The 17,290-nt window shown below is 42.2% G+C and overlaps 1 protein-coding gene across 4 annotated transcripts in view; it reads left to right on the top strand.

The window, feature by feature from the left end:
* LOC146668383 (nucleosome-remodeling factor subunit BPTF-like) overlaps positions 1 to 17,290 on the top strand; it is a 58,420-nt gene that overhangs the window by 14,146 nt on the left and 26,984 nt on the right. For 2 of the 4 annotated variants that reach the window (XM_085410286.1, XM_085410287.1), the window contains exons 5-21: positions 1,482 to 1,742; positions 2,198 to 2,395; positions 3,395 to 3,583; positions 3,792 to 3,967; positions 4,842 to 5,021; positions 5,341 to 5,522; positions 5,796 to 5,927; positions 6,655 to 6,784; positions 7,358 to 7,493; positions 7,780 to 8,052; positions 8,184 to 10,269; positions 12,870 to 12,994; positions 13,778 to 13,906; positions 14,354 to 14,504; positions 14,864 to 14,903; positions 15,166 to 15,388; positions 16,461 to 16,610. In XM_085410286.1, the coding sequence (XP_085266412.1) occupies positions 1,482 to 1,742; positions 2,198 to 2,395; positions 3,395 to 3,583; positions 3,792 to 3,967; positions 4,842 to 5,021; positions 5,341 to 5,522; positions 5,796 to 5,927; positions 6,655 to 6,784; positions 7,358 to 7,493; positions 7,780 to 8,052; positions 8,184 to 10,269; positions 12,870 to 12,994; positions 13,778 to 13,906; positions 14,354 to 14,504; positions 14,864 to 14,903; positions 15,166 to 15,388; positions 16,461 to 16,610 (4,761 nt within the window). The remainder of the gene's footprint in view (positions 1 to 1,481; positions 1,743 to 2,197; positions 2,396 to 3,394; positions 3,584 to 3,791; positions 3,968 to 4,841; positions 5,022 to 5,340; positions 5,523 to 5,795; positions 5,928 to 6,654; positions 6,785 to 7,357; positions 7,494 to 7,779; positions 8,053 to 8,183; positions 10,270 to 12,869; positions 12,995 to 13,777; positions 13,907 to 14,353; positions 14,505 to 14,863; positions 14,904 to 15,165; positions 15,389 to 16,460; positions 16,611 to 17,290) is intronic. The other 2 variants (XM_085410289.1, XM_085410288.1) reach the window with 2 other exon arrangements.

The following is a 17,290-nucleotide window of genomic DNA, read 5'->3' as shown; positions in this document are numbered from 1 at the left end:
TTTAAATCTAGTTTATGTATTGCTACATAACTCTCTTATGTTTTGGATTACAGATATTTAAGTCTTAATGTGATAATACGCAGTACAGAATTGGCATACCTTTGTCTTCTCCCCTCTACAAGTTTCATATCTGGTTGGGAGGTGGAGACACGACATTTGTCAGCAGCTCTGGCATTTTCAAAGCAGTTCTGTTTAAACAAAAAAGAAATTTTAGGACAGAAAAGAAACAAAAATATGGAGTTAAACGAATAATTGTAATTCCCTTTTTGTGTGTGTCAATAAAGGCATTTCCTCAGTGTTTGCATGGTCTTCTGTTTGGACTGCTTGGAGCAAGATTTCCCAATTTGGGTAAAATGAGAATAAACACAAATGGCAGATAATGATGTGCAAGATGACACACATGCGTTCACAAAGAGTTGATGTACTAAACAAATATCAAATTGGCCACAAAATCTTACATCAAAGCCTACAAGCTACCTCTGCAAACATAGATTTGTCAGCGTCAGCAATAAAAACAGATGTCAGTCATTTGCATTTTTGGTGTTTCTTTTCCCTTGACCTGTTTTTTATGTTTTGTTTTGCTTTTGTCTTGCTGCACTGGGATTTTAGCCCTTGTTTTTTATCAGAATTGTAGTGTTTTGGAGAGATGGCAGCCTCACCTGAACAGTCTTTCTACTGCTTTGTTTGAATTCTCCCTGGCTATTGATGCAGTAGGACAATGTATGAATCAATAGTCGTGCCATCCAGTTTTTTTTTTTATTACTTTTGCTGTATTTCAGTTACAGCAGCACAGGGAGAGGTTTTACGTTGACCAGTTTTACATTCACCTGTCGTCAGACCACCAAAGATTCCTGTTTCTAAAGCACCCTTCCAGGATTTTAAATACCCAGCATGCCCTACCCGGCAATGTCACTCTTGCTGTGTGCGCCAGCACTGGACTAGTTGACCTAAAATTGACCCTTACTAGAATCTAGCTCTATTGGGCTGCTTCTCAGCAAATTCTTCCCAGTTTAACACAAGTGATTATATAGATATTGTACGTGCTACTTATCGAAATCATAAACAGTCTAACGCTTCCACCATTCATAACATCAGGAATCCATTGAAAGGCAGTTCTCTTTTCTCCTAGTTTATGTTTAAAAATAAAGTCCAATCTTGTCATATAATGTACTCACATGGCTCATTTTTCATTATCATTGCTATTATTTCAGTCATCATTTCTATCAATCCATCTACTACTTGTTGATTTACTCTAATAATTAAATAAAAAAGTCTTCATCAGTTTTCTTACGGACATTTAGATGATCATATACTGAGAACATCTCAACCACCAACATAAACATACGAAGAGCAAATGTGTTTTAACTCTTTTTTTTTTTTTTTCCCAGTCCTTCAAATTTTCTTGTACCTTCTCTTGGCTCAGCCCTGAATTTGACTTTTTCTTTCGTTTATTTCACTTTACGTCTTCCTCTTTTATCCAGAGGAGATCCTGGAACGATTGCGGGCTAAGAAGGAGGAGGAGCTGGAAGAGGTGAAGAGACGGGCTGCTGAGGAGGCCCTGAAAGCGCAGATGGAGAAGGAGAAAAGAGAGGTGGATGTGGAGAAGGAAGACGAAGATGTCAAGTTGAAGGATGAAGGACAGCAGGAGGCCAAGATAAAGGAAGCGGCAAAGGAAGAGGGGGAGCAGCGGACAAAAGAAGAAGAAGCTACAAAGAAAAAAGTGGATGGTGCGAAAGCTGGAGGTAATTATGTTTCTTAATTTTTTTTAAAACCCATAAAAATATGACCAAATATATGCTACAAAGTAATAATCATAGGAAAACAAAACATGTATGCAGCCGTCTTATTCTGCTTTTGAGCCTTGAACAAACGACATCACTGCAATCCTGTGATTAGTTATTGATTGATGAATCAATTTCACACGTGTTTGACCTATTAAAATGCTGTGAGCATTTCAAGACAAGCCACAGGCTGGCAATCACAAAAGGACATATGCCTATTCACATCAACGTCTTGTTGGGACTATGCTGCCCTCTGTGATAAAGAGGCATTTAAAAAGAGCAATAGCACTTTTATTGCACGTACTCTAAGAAAGACAATACACAAACGTGCCCAATCATCACTTCCCCTCTCCAGTGTCTCCAAGTAACCAATGCATTATCAACATATTTACAATGTTGCTGCTGTTCATCTGTAGTCGGTGAAGCTCCTCCCACTGGCCAAGAAGGCAATAGTAGCATCTCAGATGGATCCCTGCTTCCAGCAACCTCTTCTCCAACGCAAACGGTCACTGCAAGCTCTAGTGTGGCCGCCGAGGCTCCGAAGCCTCCGGCCTCGACCGCAGAGGCTCTGACGGAGGCGTGTTCCCATATGGAGGTCTCTAACAGCAATGAAGGTAGATAGATAATATTTAAGGGAGAAATTGCCCTCGTTAAGCTGCTTTTGGAGATCTGCTTCCCTGCTACAGTTTGCAACTTCACGGGACTGAGTGATGAATCTCATTTTCATTCCAACATTTATTCCCAGTGCTTTGGTGTTCCTCTTTGCATGTTGCTCTCATTCCGTCTACTGGCTTTTGTGTTCAGTGGTGTAGTTACTTCTTGAATATTGGCTTTTGTCTTGAAACTGTTCCAGTCATTTCGTGCTTTAACTCAGTTCCTCACACTTGCTTTCTTTAAAGAGCTAAGAAGCTGGTTGTGTTGTGTTGATTCGCAATCACATTGCATTGTCTCTGCAATCAGCACGACTAGAAACGCTCCTTTAACAGCTAGAGGCAGCATTCACATTGTCTGGTTCTTCAAAAAGCTTTTCTTTGGCTGCTTATTTGTAATTGCTTGTTTGCAACTGCTGCCTTTGATTAGACATTGCTCTGTTTATTAATTGCTTTTGTTGGGTTGATAGCTCAGTTACGATGTGCATATACTTCTCCAGAAAACTGACTCATCTTCATCATTGATGTCATGTGTGCACAAGCCTCATTGTTGAGCGTTTCTTTCTCTGGACTAGTAGCCTTTAACTTTCAAGTGACCAATCGCTACACCTGAAGTGTTTATGTGCTGCATGCATTAGGCATGGCTTATCAGCAGAGGGAGCCACAGCCCCAACATTTTTCAGAATGGTCAGAAGAAAGTTCCTGTCTTTACTGAAACTGAAAGATTTTTTTTAAACCTATATATTAACCCTTCACTTTTTGACCAAGTTTTTAAAGGCTTGGTATTCATTTTTCTAATTTACAATATGTGCTGTTTACTTTTGTGTTGTTGGGTTAAACGATCCATGAAATGTGTCTCGGATTGTTACCCACGGAATAGCACAGTTGAGTCACATTACTCTTAATTAACCTGTCAGCTCTGTATATGATTAAATTTACATTTATTGTATTTTGCCTGTTCAGCAGAAAACCCGCCATCAAATTCTGTTCCTGTCAGTGGCGATGGCATCCCCAGCCTAAGCCAGCCTCCCCACCCCATTGAGGAAAACAGTAACAGCAGTACTGGAGCTGGTGTCCCTCCGAGGTGTCCTGAACCCCCAGACTTGGCTGACAAGTCCTCCCAGTCATCCCTGGCGAGCCTTGATGATGCAGGTCTGACAAAACAGCGTTATGTGACTACATTATACTGAATGATGTTATATTATACTACCTCATTATACTACCTCAGAAGATAAACGATCCCAGAAGAAGCTGTTCACTATGTCTTACTAATCCCCACCACACTGTATATTACTGAGTTTATTACTGAGCTGTGTATCACTCCCTCTGCATCTGAGTGAATTGGACATTGCATTACCAGGGGACGGTAAAGACTCCACCAACGGTGAGGGGACAGGTCCCGGTGCTAAGAAGTCATCAGCAACTCGCATGGTGACCCGGCTGAGAAACCCGGACAGCAAGCTGAGCCAGCTGAAAAACCAACAGGTCGCAGCTGCTGTTCATGAAGCCAATAAAGGCTTCAAGGAGGGCAGAGAGGTAAGAAACCACCAATGGATTTGGGCTTTTAGACTATACATGAAAAATTGGTGCCAACTTCCTAACATGGGCGTTCAGACCGGCATTTAGATTCATGACGTTACAAGGAACACAAGGATTCCCACAGATTCTTTCAAAAAAGTCTTAAACAGTGTTTTTTTTTTCCTTAAAAGTATTATTTTTATTTGCGATACTTTGATGCTTATAACTAAGATATATTCTAATGCTTTATCCAACAAATCATATTGTCTATTTTTTTTTTTTATTGCTGGCTGTAAAATTACAGTCAGCAATAGTAAATGTAAGAGAAAAGGGAGGAGGAGCTTGTTTAAGGATATAATGAAAGGTTCAGGGAATGCTTCGTTATTGCTGGTAATAATTTTACTGTGACTTGGAAAATGCACAGAGACAACATTGGTATTGAAAATAAACATACATTATCATCTTCACCTGAACCACCTACTGTAACGCTGGATATTACGATATAACGCGGCGGTTGTTCAGGCGTGTCATACTCATACACGTTTTCATAAGTTTTTTTTTTTGTTTTTTTTTTTACTTTAGCTAATTTCAAAGCTGCATTGTCAGTGTGGGTAGTTCAATTCAGATTACTTTTATCTATATAGCACCACTTAAGGCTCTTAAAATTGTCATGTTAGGACCCTAAAATAATGGAGAGAAAGCTCCAACAATTGGGAAGCACTTAGCAGCAGTGGGAATGAAAAAGTCCCTTCTTGCAGGAAAAAACCTCTGGCAAAACCAGGGTCAGGGAGGGGCAGGCATTTGCTGTGAACAGTTGGGAGTGATGGGAAGAAGACAATAGGGACACGTTTTCCATTCCAACTGGATTTTCATTCTTTGCTTACTTTTTTAGGTACTGGTAGTAAACGCACAAGGTGACATCACTCGCGTCAGCACACGCAGCAGCAAAGATGTGGTAATGAAGGGGACCCTCAGCCAATACTTCAAGCTTGGGCAGGAGGGCAAGTACCGCATCTACCATAACCAGTACAGCTCCAACGCCCTGGCCCTCAACAAGCACCAGCACAGAGAGGCAAGTAGCATGACATCTTTATTTCTAACATTTGAATGTTCTTTCATTACTGCATCTGTCTGCCTGGCTCTTTGGTTACGGTATTCTTCTGCTGTTTTTATTTGCATGTGTTTCTACTGTTTTTATGGTAGTGCTAGTCACATTGAAGTTGTCCTCACTTGTGAACATATGTGTCTTTACTTGTTATATGTGGCAGTTTACACCAGTTACTATCTAGTTACAGATGTGGAATTAAGTTCCAAGTGAAAAATCTCATTCAGTTCTTTGAGTTACTGGATTCCAATTCCCAACTAAATTCCATTTATCTGTTTGTTTACAGGACCATGACAAGAGGCGGCATCTCTCCCACAAATTCTGCATGACACCAGCAGGAGAGTTTAAGTGGAACGGATCCATTTATGGCTCCAAGGTTCTGACTATCTCCACATTGAGGCTCACTATCATTCAGCTGGAGAACAATGTTCCAGCACCATTCATGCACCCGAACTGGGCGTCACACAGGTATAAAAGGATATAACAATAATATCTCGTGCTCCACTGGCTTTGTTTAGTGGGTTTTAGGTTTTATGTCATAACTTGCTAGTGAGGTTAACATCTTTCAGTAAATCAGTTACTTTTTGGGTCAAAGTAGCATTTTTAACAGATGTAAAAGCAAATCGTGGTCAGACTGTCCGCTTACAAATATTCTGTAGCCTAAATCTGAAAGAACCCAGAGTACAGGAGGAGGTCGAAACATGCTAAAATGTTGTTTTTGTTTATTTTTTTTCTTTCAAGGACCAATTGGATCAAAGCAGTTCAGATGTGCAGTAAGGCCAGAGAGTTTGCACTGGCTCTGGCCATCCTGGAGTGTGCAATCAAACCTGTGGCCATGTTGCCCATCTGGAAGGATTCACTGGGCCATACCAGGTATGAAAATCTTTACATATTTACAGTGCGCACCATACATGCTGCTATCGCTTCACAAACACAAATAAATTGAGTTTTACAAAAAAATTCAAATACCTTGAAGAGCTCAAACAAGCTTTCAGTGCACGTACATGGGGGGGATGTGCATGCAGTTAACTGGCAGAGCTGATCTTACCCAGATCAGATCAAAAGGCCCACCCTGGCTGTGAGGCATAATATTTAGATTGCAAGTCCACAACCAGCCACCACCCACCCCTGCCTCTACGACTGCTTCAGCAACACAAGGGCTCTTTTGAAGAAGTGATTGTCCAAGATTTCACAAGGTTAAGAGCAGAATGTGTGTATGTGTAAGCCCGAACTGTTAGTAAGTGAGAGAGAAAGTGGCGTTTCAAGGACTTCTATCAGTGTGTATATGTGGGAGGTTTTCATGGAATGGTTTCAAGACTTGCTGTCATCTCCTCATCTTTAATCAGAGTTTGAAAGGAAGAAGTTTTTGTGATCCATCGCCATGTATGATGTTATCACATGCAGCAATGATAATATTGTTGATGCAGCACAAATTTCCCACGTGTGGGACTAATAAAGGTTATCTTATCTTATCTTATTCTATGAAAACAAAATTTCAGATGCAGATTGCTCAAAAACGACTTGTTTTCTGCTTCTCTTAGCATAAAGATGGAAACATTTAAAATGTACGAGCTGTATGACAATTTAAAATGCATTTCAGGTTAAATCGCATGACATCCATGGAGCGTGAGGAGAAAGAAAAAGTAAAGAAAAGGGAGAAGAAGTTGGAGGATGAGGAGACGTTGCAACAGGCCACCTGGGTCAAATACACCTTTCCAATAAAACATCAGGTAGGCGCCGCACAAATTGCTGCAGTTGAACTGATTATTTAAATTCTGGCACATGAATTATTGAATGGATGATGGATTTCATATGTAAACCTGGATAAGCTCATCCAGAGATTAGCACATCATTTCAGATTGGACCATGTGTAAATTTGTACTTAATACTGTGCAGGAAGACCACAGTTAAATGACAAATATGTAAATGGTAAGATAGGCAATCATGCTTAGATGCACTTGTGAAATGATTGTGCACTAATTTTAATGGTAACTGCAGTGTGTCGGTCTAATCTACATCTGCATTGAAACTTTGGAAAATGAGTCCTTTTAGTGGGAAACACTGAAGTGCATGTTGTGCATACATGCATGAGGGCCGATCAAAGGCTCTTTGATGCAGAAAGTTAAGCTCTGCTGTGAGTTATTTCCCTCAGCAATTAGTGATCGGTGTGCAAATAACTTTGTAACCTTAAAGCTCTTTGTATGATCACCCTCTTAGTTTCCCACCACATATTTCCCCCCATGTGAATATTTTCGCTTTACCTGATTCCTCTTTTCTTGCCTACTTTCTTGTCCTACATGTAGGTGTGGAAGCAGAAAGGAGAGGAGTATCGCGTTACAGGCTACGGGGGCTGGAGCTGGATCAGTAAAACTTATGTGCCACGATTTGTTCCCAGACTTCCAGGAAACACCAACGCCAACTACCGCAAAGAACTGGAAGGTGTGGAACAGGAGGCTTTTATGGCATATACTGTGCTTTTTAGTTATTAGACAGATTTGTACCTCATTCAGTTATTTTTACGTGTTATTGTTTGTGTTTATTGGTCAACAGTGAATTAAATTTCTCTGGATTTATGGTGATGTCCTGGGGTATTTAATTTAATTTTCTCAAAAGTTCCCAGTAAATTCAATTATTGATGGTCTGTCCTGCTAATTTGCTCAGTTAATATAATAACAATGTGTGAGCAGCTTAATATAAGGTTGTCCTCTCATTCTGTTTTTCAAAGATGCTAAACTTGGCAAGAAGTGTACTCTGCTGGACTTGAGTCGACGGCCTAGTGTAGTCACACCAGAAGCTCAGGGAGCTGTTGCAACAAGCAGCGAAGCCACAGAAGAAGACTCCTCTGGCCTCCCCAAGCCACTGACAGATCAACAAACGTCAAATGAGAAGAGGGACGAAGAAAAGAAAGAAGATTTAGATGAAAAGGAGAAGGCGAAAGAGGAATTGCCAACGAAGATGGAAGTGGATTCAACAGACTCGCCGTCAGATGAAGTGCAAAGTATGACTGATTAACATTGCGTTCTGTTGCATGTATACTATGAGTGGTCATTTACTTTAAACTACTTCAGCTCTAATACTTATGATTCTAATGTAAAGAAACACATTTAATCTGAATTGTTTTCTCTCCAGGTTCCTGTATTCAGGAAGATAAGGATTCCCTGAAAGAGGAGCCAACAGAAAGCCTTCAGCGACCATTTAACTACGACGTAGTGGATGTCAGCAAAGGCTTCCTCACCCGCATTGCTTACAAGAAGAAGGTCAAGTCCTCCAAACTGGACAGTCTACTTGAACGCAGAGTGAAGCAGCACATTATCGAAGAGAGGCAAAGGGAACAGGTGTCAGCCTCCAAACCCCAGGAGCCTAAACAAGTTTCATCCACACCAACCCCTGCTCTAAGCACTCCGGTCCGGCCACGGTCACCACTCAAGCCCCAAGCTCTCACTCAGACACATCTCACATTGGGTGAAGCTGTGAAAGTGGAGGAGAAACCTTCCACAACTGAAACTCCAGGGCAAGGAGAAGTTGGAGGACAAAAAGTAGAAGGGGAGAGTCGGGATGAGCTCTCTAAAACTACAGATAAGATTGTCACTCCTCTTCCTTCTCCTGTTATAGACTCCACACCCAAAGACAGTAGCAGTACAGGTGAAAATTCAAATTCACCACAACACCAAACCACCTCCTCGCCCCAGAAATTGGTGGAAAATGAAAGGACTACGGGGCCAAAGGAAGCTAGTTCAGGGCAAGAGGTTGTTAAACTCCCCAATGTGCAAGAAACAACAGCTAGTTCTTTAGAGCAACAAGCAGACTGTGTAGCATCAGATGTTACGAAGGCTGCGCTTACTGAGAATGAAGGGTCTGAGGAACCCAAATTAAAACTGAATGCTGCAGTGACATTTAGAAGTGGTCTTGACCAAAAAGACAGTCAAGACACAGCTCCTTTAAAACCGATTCCCCAAAACACAGAAGTTTTAGGCTCAGTGCATTTGAGCACAGAGGAAAACGGTATGGGGCCAGAGGATAGTCAAGACAATATGCAAGATATTGGAGATGGTAGGACTGTAACTGGCACTCCCGAGCCACTTTCTCCTCTCCCTCAGGTAAATGGTAATGATGGTTTTGGGGGTGAAAACATGCTGGGTAACTCTGTGGTGAGCTCAAATAATGGCATGCTCAACAACAGGCCTCAGCCCAAAGTGAACAGTATTGGGAAGGATGAAGATGAACAACGGCTTGCTGTGTCGCTGAAAGACACCACGCAGCAAAAGCCTCTAGTGAACGGGGATCTTGCTTCTTTAAACACTAGCACGGAGGTTAGGGTCAAAGAAAATTGTTTAGCTTCTAAGGTAGAGGCAGAAAGCAAGATTACAAATTCTGACCAAGATTACAAACCTCCACTGAAGAAAACAAAGCTGGAAAATAACGTAGACACACCCGCAGAGCATACTCCGAATGTTCACAACAGCACATCATCTTTTGAGTGCACAGAGACCAAACCCAGTCTTGGCGTCAAGATCATAAGAATGGCTCCCTCTCCTATACCTTCAGCGGAGGAGTCGAGTCTGAGCGACGACTTTGCAGAGGAGAACGGCAGCGGTGGGGCGACAGAACCAGTCAAGACCATCATCACACAGGTAACCACAACCTCCACCACCACTACCACCACAGTACTTTCCACTGAAATGAGGATAGCCAAGGTGCCGTCGACGACATCTGGAGAACCGGTGGTGCCTGTAGTGTCGACAACAGAGAGCAGCGCCGTGTCTACCCTCACAACCATGACCAAAACAACTGTGACCAAAGTCCTCTCCCCGGGGCTCGATGGCCAGTCTGAAGACAGCCAGAGTGAAATGGTGACACAAGAGCAGAAAACAACACTTTTAGCTTCTGTGGGCGAATCAACTACTGACGCCAGCGGTAAAACCTCAGTGTCGTCTGTTACCGTGAGCGAGGAGGACTCGTCAACAAAGGGCCGTGTGCGCCTCCTCAAGTTCTCCCGCACTAAGAAGACCCGCTCGGACACAGCTCTTCCCTCTTACTGCAAGTTTGTCACCAAGAGCAGCCGGAAGAGTATTTTTGTACTTCCGCACGATGACTTAAAGATCCTGGCCAGGCGAGGCGGATTCCGTGAGGTGCCAGTGTTTAGTTACAATGCTAAGCCAGCACTTGATATCTGGCCGTATCCTTCGCCCAGGCCTACGTTTGGCATCACCTGGAGGTAAGGTCCCATTCTCAGTTTGTCTTCCTCACACACGTCTTACTTACTGTCCTCTCTCTCTGAAGCCGGTGTGTTATTAAATTCTATTATCTGTATTGAGTCTTAGATAAGATCCATATTTCTTTAAGCATGAATAGAAAAAGCAAAAGTGGAAGCAAGTTGATCTTTAAAGCCTAGAAGAGACATTGCCAGCTCATTATCTTCATTATCATTTGTTTCCTTTTCTTGTCTCCGGCGGTGGAAACTACTTAGGAGTTTAATCTTGTTTGATCCTGTTTTTATCATTTCCGAGCATGGGCATCCTGAGCGTAACTTCGTAGGTCTGGTTATTTCCCATGTTCCTTTGATTGGTCATTCAGAATTGGACGTAAGTGTGAATGTGAGCATGAATGGTGATCTGTCGGTCTGCTGTAGGCCTGTGATAGCCAGGCAGCCCCTCCAGGGTATACCCTCCCTCTCACCCTGTGATAGCTGGGATAGTCTCCAGTCAGACCGTGACCCTGAATTGAATAGACTGAAGGAAATTTAAAAAAACAACAACAACATACGGGGCGATCGTGGCTACGGGGCGATCGTGGCTCAAGAGTTGGGAGTTCGCCTTGTAATCGGAAGGTTGCTGGTTCGAGCCCCGGCTTGGACAGTCTCGGTCGTTGTGTCCTTGGGCAAGACACCTCACCCGTTGCCTACTGGTGGTGGTCAGAGGGCCCGGTGGCGCCAGTGTCCGGCAGCCTCGCCTCTGTCAGTGCGCCCCAGGGTGGCTGTGGCTACAATGTAGCTTGCCATCACCAGTGTGTGAATGTGTGCGTGAATGGGTGGATGACAGGATATGTAAAGCGCTTTGGGGTCCTTAGGGACTAGTAAAGCGCTATATAAATACAGGCCATTTACCATTTACCATTTACATATTGCTTTTAACTGTTAATTAATGGCCATTCAGAGGGAGTATATTTCAAAATATGTAAAATGCGAGGACATCCTCCTTGGTTCATAAGCTGAGTTCCCTGGTTGTATCCCGGGAGGAGATGCAAATTTCTTGAGGCTTACATCAGGTGGGGCGTAAAAATCTGTCAAGTCAAATATGTGGAAATACTTACTGTGTTAACTCCTTTGGATGTGTTCGGAGTGCTCCGATGGTTTCAATGTCGCCTTACTGCAAGGCGTTTCTTGGTTCAAAGGCAGTTGGAGGCTTTCTTTAGAGCTCATGATTGCCCACAGTTAAAAAACACGTGCTTGTTATGTTAACTGGTGATTCTACCCGCTGTGAGTAAAAGAGCAGGCCAAAGGAGCTGTCTTTTTTCAGATTTTGGAGCAGCATAATCATCGAATTAGAATTACATTAAATGGCTTTTGAACATCATGGTATAACCAAGGTTATCCACTTTTATCAGATATTGTGAGGTTCCGCTTCATGTCATATTGTGTCCAGCAGCACTGCAATTAAAAATGTTCTTAATGAGTTCTTTTTACTGGACTTCTCATTTCTCTTGAAATGTAATATCCAGGAAATGAGCTCAAAAATGCAGCATTTCACAGTGTAAACTCTCTGTAACCACACTTTCTTTTCCTAAGAAGAAAACTTAAGTAATGATAGCCAGAGCGCAAGTGTGACACAGTGCGTAATCATCTCTGTATTGCTCTGTGGTTCTTGTAGGATTATACAAAAGCAGTTTTTGTGTTTCTTCTAAGTTTTATAAGCGCTCGCTTCTCATCCTTCCCCTTTAAACAGTTTCCCAGCTTTGGCAGAGCGCCATGTCCTGGTGATTTATTGTTCGTTATGTCTTCATTCTTCCTGTCTGCCGTTCGTGGCTTTGGCCTCGGGTGATGCTGTAGCTCTGACTCTGGTGTCACACGGGGACCTCTGGTTATTTTGACCCGACCTCAGAGTTCCAAAGGAGACATAAATCATTCGGTGGTCGGAGAGGTGTCACGATGTTCGCTTTGCGCGCTGACCAAGCCCTGCAACCCAGGCATATTTTTCCACCTGCGGTTACACATGGGAAAGGGAATATCCACCAGACCCCGTACACATAATAAGCCCTGTGACGATTGTGTTTTTTCAGATGTTTAAGATGCCGTTAATGACGATATCCAAATGCTAACCTCATTGTCATAGCAGTCATAACGATATAAGGAAGGGATTTTTCCTTCTTTTGGAAATTATTTATTGATGGATGAGATGTTGTTGTCTATTTCTAGACTGAGAAGAGTCTGTTATGTTCAGAATTGTTTACTTGCTTGATTTGCCTTGTAGAAATAAATAGCCCTGCAGGGATCTGTTCTGTTTCTTTAGTGGAAACAGGCGTGAAGTGTCAACATCATCACCAACAACTCTCGTTTGTTTTTATTCTGCCGCTTCCAGACCCATGATCGTGTTTTCTGTAACTCTGAGTCAGTCATTTCAGTGACACCTTAAGTGCTGTCAGTAGTGTTTCTAAGCCTGATTCAAATATTAATTTGCACTATACAACAACGAGACAGGGAGCACAGTGGTGCTGTGAAAGGAGGAAAAAGGCTCCTGTTTCATGAGGCCTGTTTGTGTGCATTATTTCTTTGGAATAATGTGGTAGATAATTTAATGTAATCGGTATCTATCTATCCAGGTATCGACTGCAGACAGTTAAGTCTATGGCTGGAGTGAGCCTCATGCTGAGGCTCCTGTGGGCCTGTCTGAGATGGGACGACATGGCCGTGAAACCGTCCGCTGCTGTCGGCACCACGCGTACAGGTAGACCTTCAACAGTTCCAATAATCATTTACAGTTTTCATCCATTTTCTGTGAGGAATGGCAACAAACTCCTACAGAGGTGTTATGCTAAATAAGTGCTTCCAGCTACAGCTTGGATTATAAATGTTATTTTTATTTATTTATTTTTCATTTTGAGGTAAGTCCAGATTTTTTTTTCAGGATTTTATTTCAATTGGTTTCATTTTACTAACTTGTAATGCAGCGATCCCCAACCTTTTTTGCGCCACGGACTGGTTTATGCCTGACAATATTTTCACGGACCGGCCTTTAAGGTGTCGCGGATAAATACAACAAAATAAAACTAGTACCGGTACCGAAAAAAAGAAGATTTATTCATAACACACGTGAAACGACCCAGAAAAACCGAGTAAACGACAAAAACGATAACAAAATAACGCTAAAAACCCTGAAAACCATATATTTCACACCCGAACCTCAACTCTCGCGGCCTGGTACCAAACTACTCACGGACCGGTACTGGTCCGTGGCCCGGGGGTTGGGGACCGCTGTTGTAAGGCATGGTAATCTTTCCGGTCAGCAACTGCTGTCTTCCCAAAAATTCCAACTTGTAGTGTCTTTGCTTCTTGATGTCCTCTCTCTCTATACTTATCCCTGTGCTGGCCCAACAGAATAATAGAGAAAACATGTGCAAAACATTTTTGGGCATCACTGTTTTTATGTTGGAGTGCGTTTCCTCCATCTTTTCGGGCTTTCCTCCTCATCACCATACCAACCCAGCCCTATCCCCACTCATTGCTACAGAGACATCAGATACTGAAATCACCACCACCGAGATCATCAAGCGCCGCGATGTGGGACCATACGGCATCCGCTCAGAGTACTGCATACGCAAAATCATCTGCCCCCTTGGAGTGCCAGAAACTCCAAAAGGTAAAACAGACTTTTCTTTTTTCACATTTATTAAAAAACAAACAAAACAAAATCGTCTCATGTCGTTTCTCACCATCAAACACAAAGTGAAACTATTACATTGCTAACTCTTTGTTAATAACAGAAATATGCAAACCTGTTTTGAACTTTTAAACTGTATAAATAAAACCATACTATAAATGTTTAAATACAGTTTTTTCTTTCTTCTGTTTGTTTTCCCTGCAATAGTTGGTTGTTGCTCAGTATTTCAGCATTGGATATGCTGTCTTTGTATTATTTATTGCTAAATATTGGTTTTAAAGGATGTGCAGTCTGTTTTAATTTATATTTTACAAGTTATTATTGTAACCAGGCTGTAAAACTGACACATTTACATGGGCCCCGTTTCTGTCCAATACCAGATGTAATTACAAATTGTCGTCAATCATTTGTTCATCTTTCTGCCAGAAACCCACACCCCACAGAGGAAGGGTCTGCGATCCAGTGCCTTGCGCCCCAAGAAGCCCGAGCCTGCCAAGCAGACTGGCCCAGTGGTGATTGAGACCTGGGTAGCCGAGGAGGAGCTGGACCTCTGGGAGATTAGAGCCTTCTCAGAAAGGTCAGAGTCACAAATTTAAGCGGAATATGTTTGCGCGTCCTGTGTAGGACTAATTATATTAGTCAGTATAGAAACATGCCATACTGAGAGCCAGATATTGTTCCAGAAGATTTCTTTTCAGAAGAAGAATTTTCTGACTCAGCTAGAAGTAAATCGTCGGGTTAGATTTGTGCGAGATATGCTGGAAGGGCTAAAAGTTGATTTCACTGGAGGTTTTTTTTCTTTTAGTATTTAACTCCGTCACTCTAGACATCCTACTTGCATATTACTTAAGAATTTGACAAATTCAATAAATTTCTAATAATCTTTTAATTGTTCTTTTTATCTTTTAACCTTTTTCACATATTCTCATTTCACAGGGTGGAGAAAGAGAAAGCTCAGGCAGCTGAGCAGGCCAAGGTGAGTGAGGTTCAGTTTTTTAAGTCTGTTTTTTCATTTTTATCAATTTATTTTATTTTATTGTATTTATTTATTCAATCATTGATTTATTTTTCAAACTTACGGTAAAACTTTTGTCTTTGTGAGAGTGGGGAAAAAAAGGACATCTGTGGTCCCACCTGGATAAAAAGATAAACAAGTCCAGGTCACGGTATTTTATTGTTTTGGGGCTTTTTTAAAAATAAATAAGTTAATGTTGTGATCAACTTGTTTATTCTTTCAGAAACGTCTTGAGCAGAAACCAGGCTCAGTCACAACCCCAGCAGGAAGTCCTGCAACACCTGCTGCCACACCCAAAGTGATCGTTGGCTCACTGTCAGGCCAGGGCACCCCCGGCACCAAGGTGGTCCTGTCCACCAAGATGGGGACCCCTGTCACATTCCAGCAGAACAAAAACTTCCAGCAGTCGTTTGCTACCTGGGTGAAGCAGGGTCAAAGCACACAAGGTACTTTACAGTGTAACTAATAATCAGCATTTGGAGTATTTTTATAGATTTTTTATAATATCCTGAATACTAAATAAAGTTGTAGGACCTATCAGAACAATGCTTAAGATCTATATATATCAACAGGTGCTGGTACCAGGAAGTGGATTTGTTTTAGAGCTATGTGAACAAAAAGAAATAATTAAAAATTTAAAATCAATTTACAGTCTAACTATTCTAGTCATGGATTAGTAATTTGTTTACTGAACACAAACTGAACCAGTTGCTCACAATTGACTTGATTTACTGCACTTGCAAGGGAGCTGTTTCAGAAGACAAACACACACACACACACATGCACACAAACAAAAGAGAACAAACTGTGTATGTCACCATGAGCCATAACTGATCTTCATCAAGGCTGGGCTGTTGTTATGCTGGATGCTGGCATCCGTGTCAGAGGTGTTGCTGCACCCTTGCATCTCCATGACAGCAAACATCTGATTGTTCTTAATGGAAATCTCACTGGAGCCACAGAGATGAGGTCCTCCAACTAATCCGACTGCACCCCGCCCTGCAGCTTTTTCAGCCGGACAGTTCCTGTCCCCACACTGCCAGAGGATCGTGGGCTCCTCTGGATCATGAGCACATGCAGGCTCTTACTTAGGCCAGCGTTTAGCTTCATTTTGTTTCCTGTTGACCGTGCCTGGGACATGCTGGGTTCATGTGTTCATTGCACAGCTGCAGGCTGTACTCATCCAGAAATGGAGAGCAAGTCCTTACCACAGTTTATGCACAGACGGGTGACAGCTTGCATCACCTTCAGAGGAGGCCATAATGCATAAATGTCTTAAATATGTTTTGGTGCTGGAGATGACATTTTATTAGGCATAGCTCTTTTCTAATTTTTAATTCTCTTATTTTTTTTATTAATTCAACTCAGCAAACTGTAAAGCATTTCTAAAGTGTGTTGATTTCCTGTGTTGTGTCTTAAGCACAGTGGTTATGTGCGTTAATTAGAAGGGAAATATTATTGAATTTGCAGTGTTGCTGTATTTAAGGTACCTTTTGTTTATTTCCTTCCTTTAATTAGGAGCGGGCTCAGAGACCACGGTGGCCACATCTGGTGGGCACACTTTCCAGATTACGGGAACCTCTGTTGGTGGAAAGGTTGTGACCACCAAGCTGCCACTACCTGCCAACAGCAAGATCGTCACAGTCAACGTGCCAACTTCGCAAGGAGGTATTGCTGGTTTTAATAAGTCACACCTCAGAGGCAGACCTCGGGCAGCATTTCTTCTTTCCGTCCATTTGGGGGATGCATGTGTGTTTGTTTTCATTGCCTCACATCAGATCCACACCAGCAGCATTTAAAATGTGTCAGAGGGGCCAAATTAGATCTGGCCCATGAATTGGATGCCATTGTAAGTAATTTAGCGTACTAACCACACACAGAGTTCTCCAGGGGGACTGAGCTTGTCTTTATTCATTTCATAAATGTTATTGGTGCCAGCTGCTGCAAGCCGGACTTTTTGAACCTTTCAAATCAGGCGTTCCTTTTGTCCTTGAATGCGACGGTCAGCGAGCCAACAACACGACTTAGGGGAACTGCAGGGCTCAAGTATCAGGATAGCTGGTCAATATTTAAAGCACTCTTTCAGAATCAGTCACACAGCTGTCGCAGATTCACCATGGTTCAAATGCGACCATGTTTCCTTAATGGGCATGAAATTACATGCATCTAAAATACTGTATTTAGCTTGGTTTAGATCTAGATTTATCACCCTGCATCGCTGATTTGTTCTCTGATTCACTGGTAGCTTTAGTGTGCTTTTTCAGTTGTTCTCTGGCCCCGTTTCTTTACCCTAAAATATCGTACATCATTTCAAGCATGGCTTTCTAAATTAAGGACATGAAACGAAT

Source organism: Rhamphochromis longiceps, linkage group LG6 (genome assembly GCF_057381845.1).
Source record: "Rhamphochromis longiceps isolate RC_006_pf linkage group LG6, R_longiceps_female_GT1.1, whole genome shotgun sequence".
Taxonomy (NCBI): Eukaryota; Metazoa; Chordata; class Actinopteri; order Cichliformes; family Cichlidae; genus Rhamphochromis; species Rhamphochromis longiceps.
This window is presented reverse-complemented; position numbering and strand designations above follow the sequence as displayed.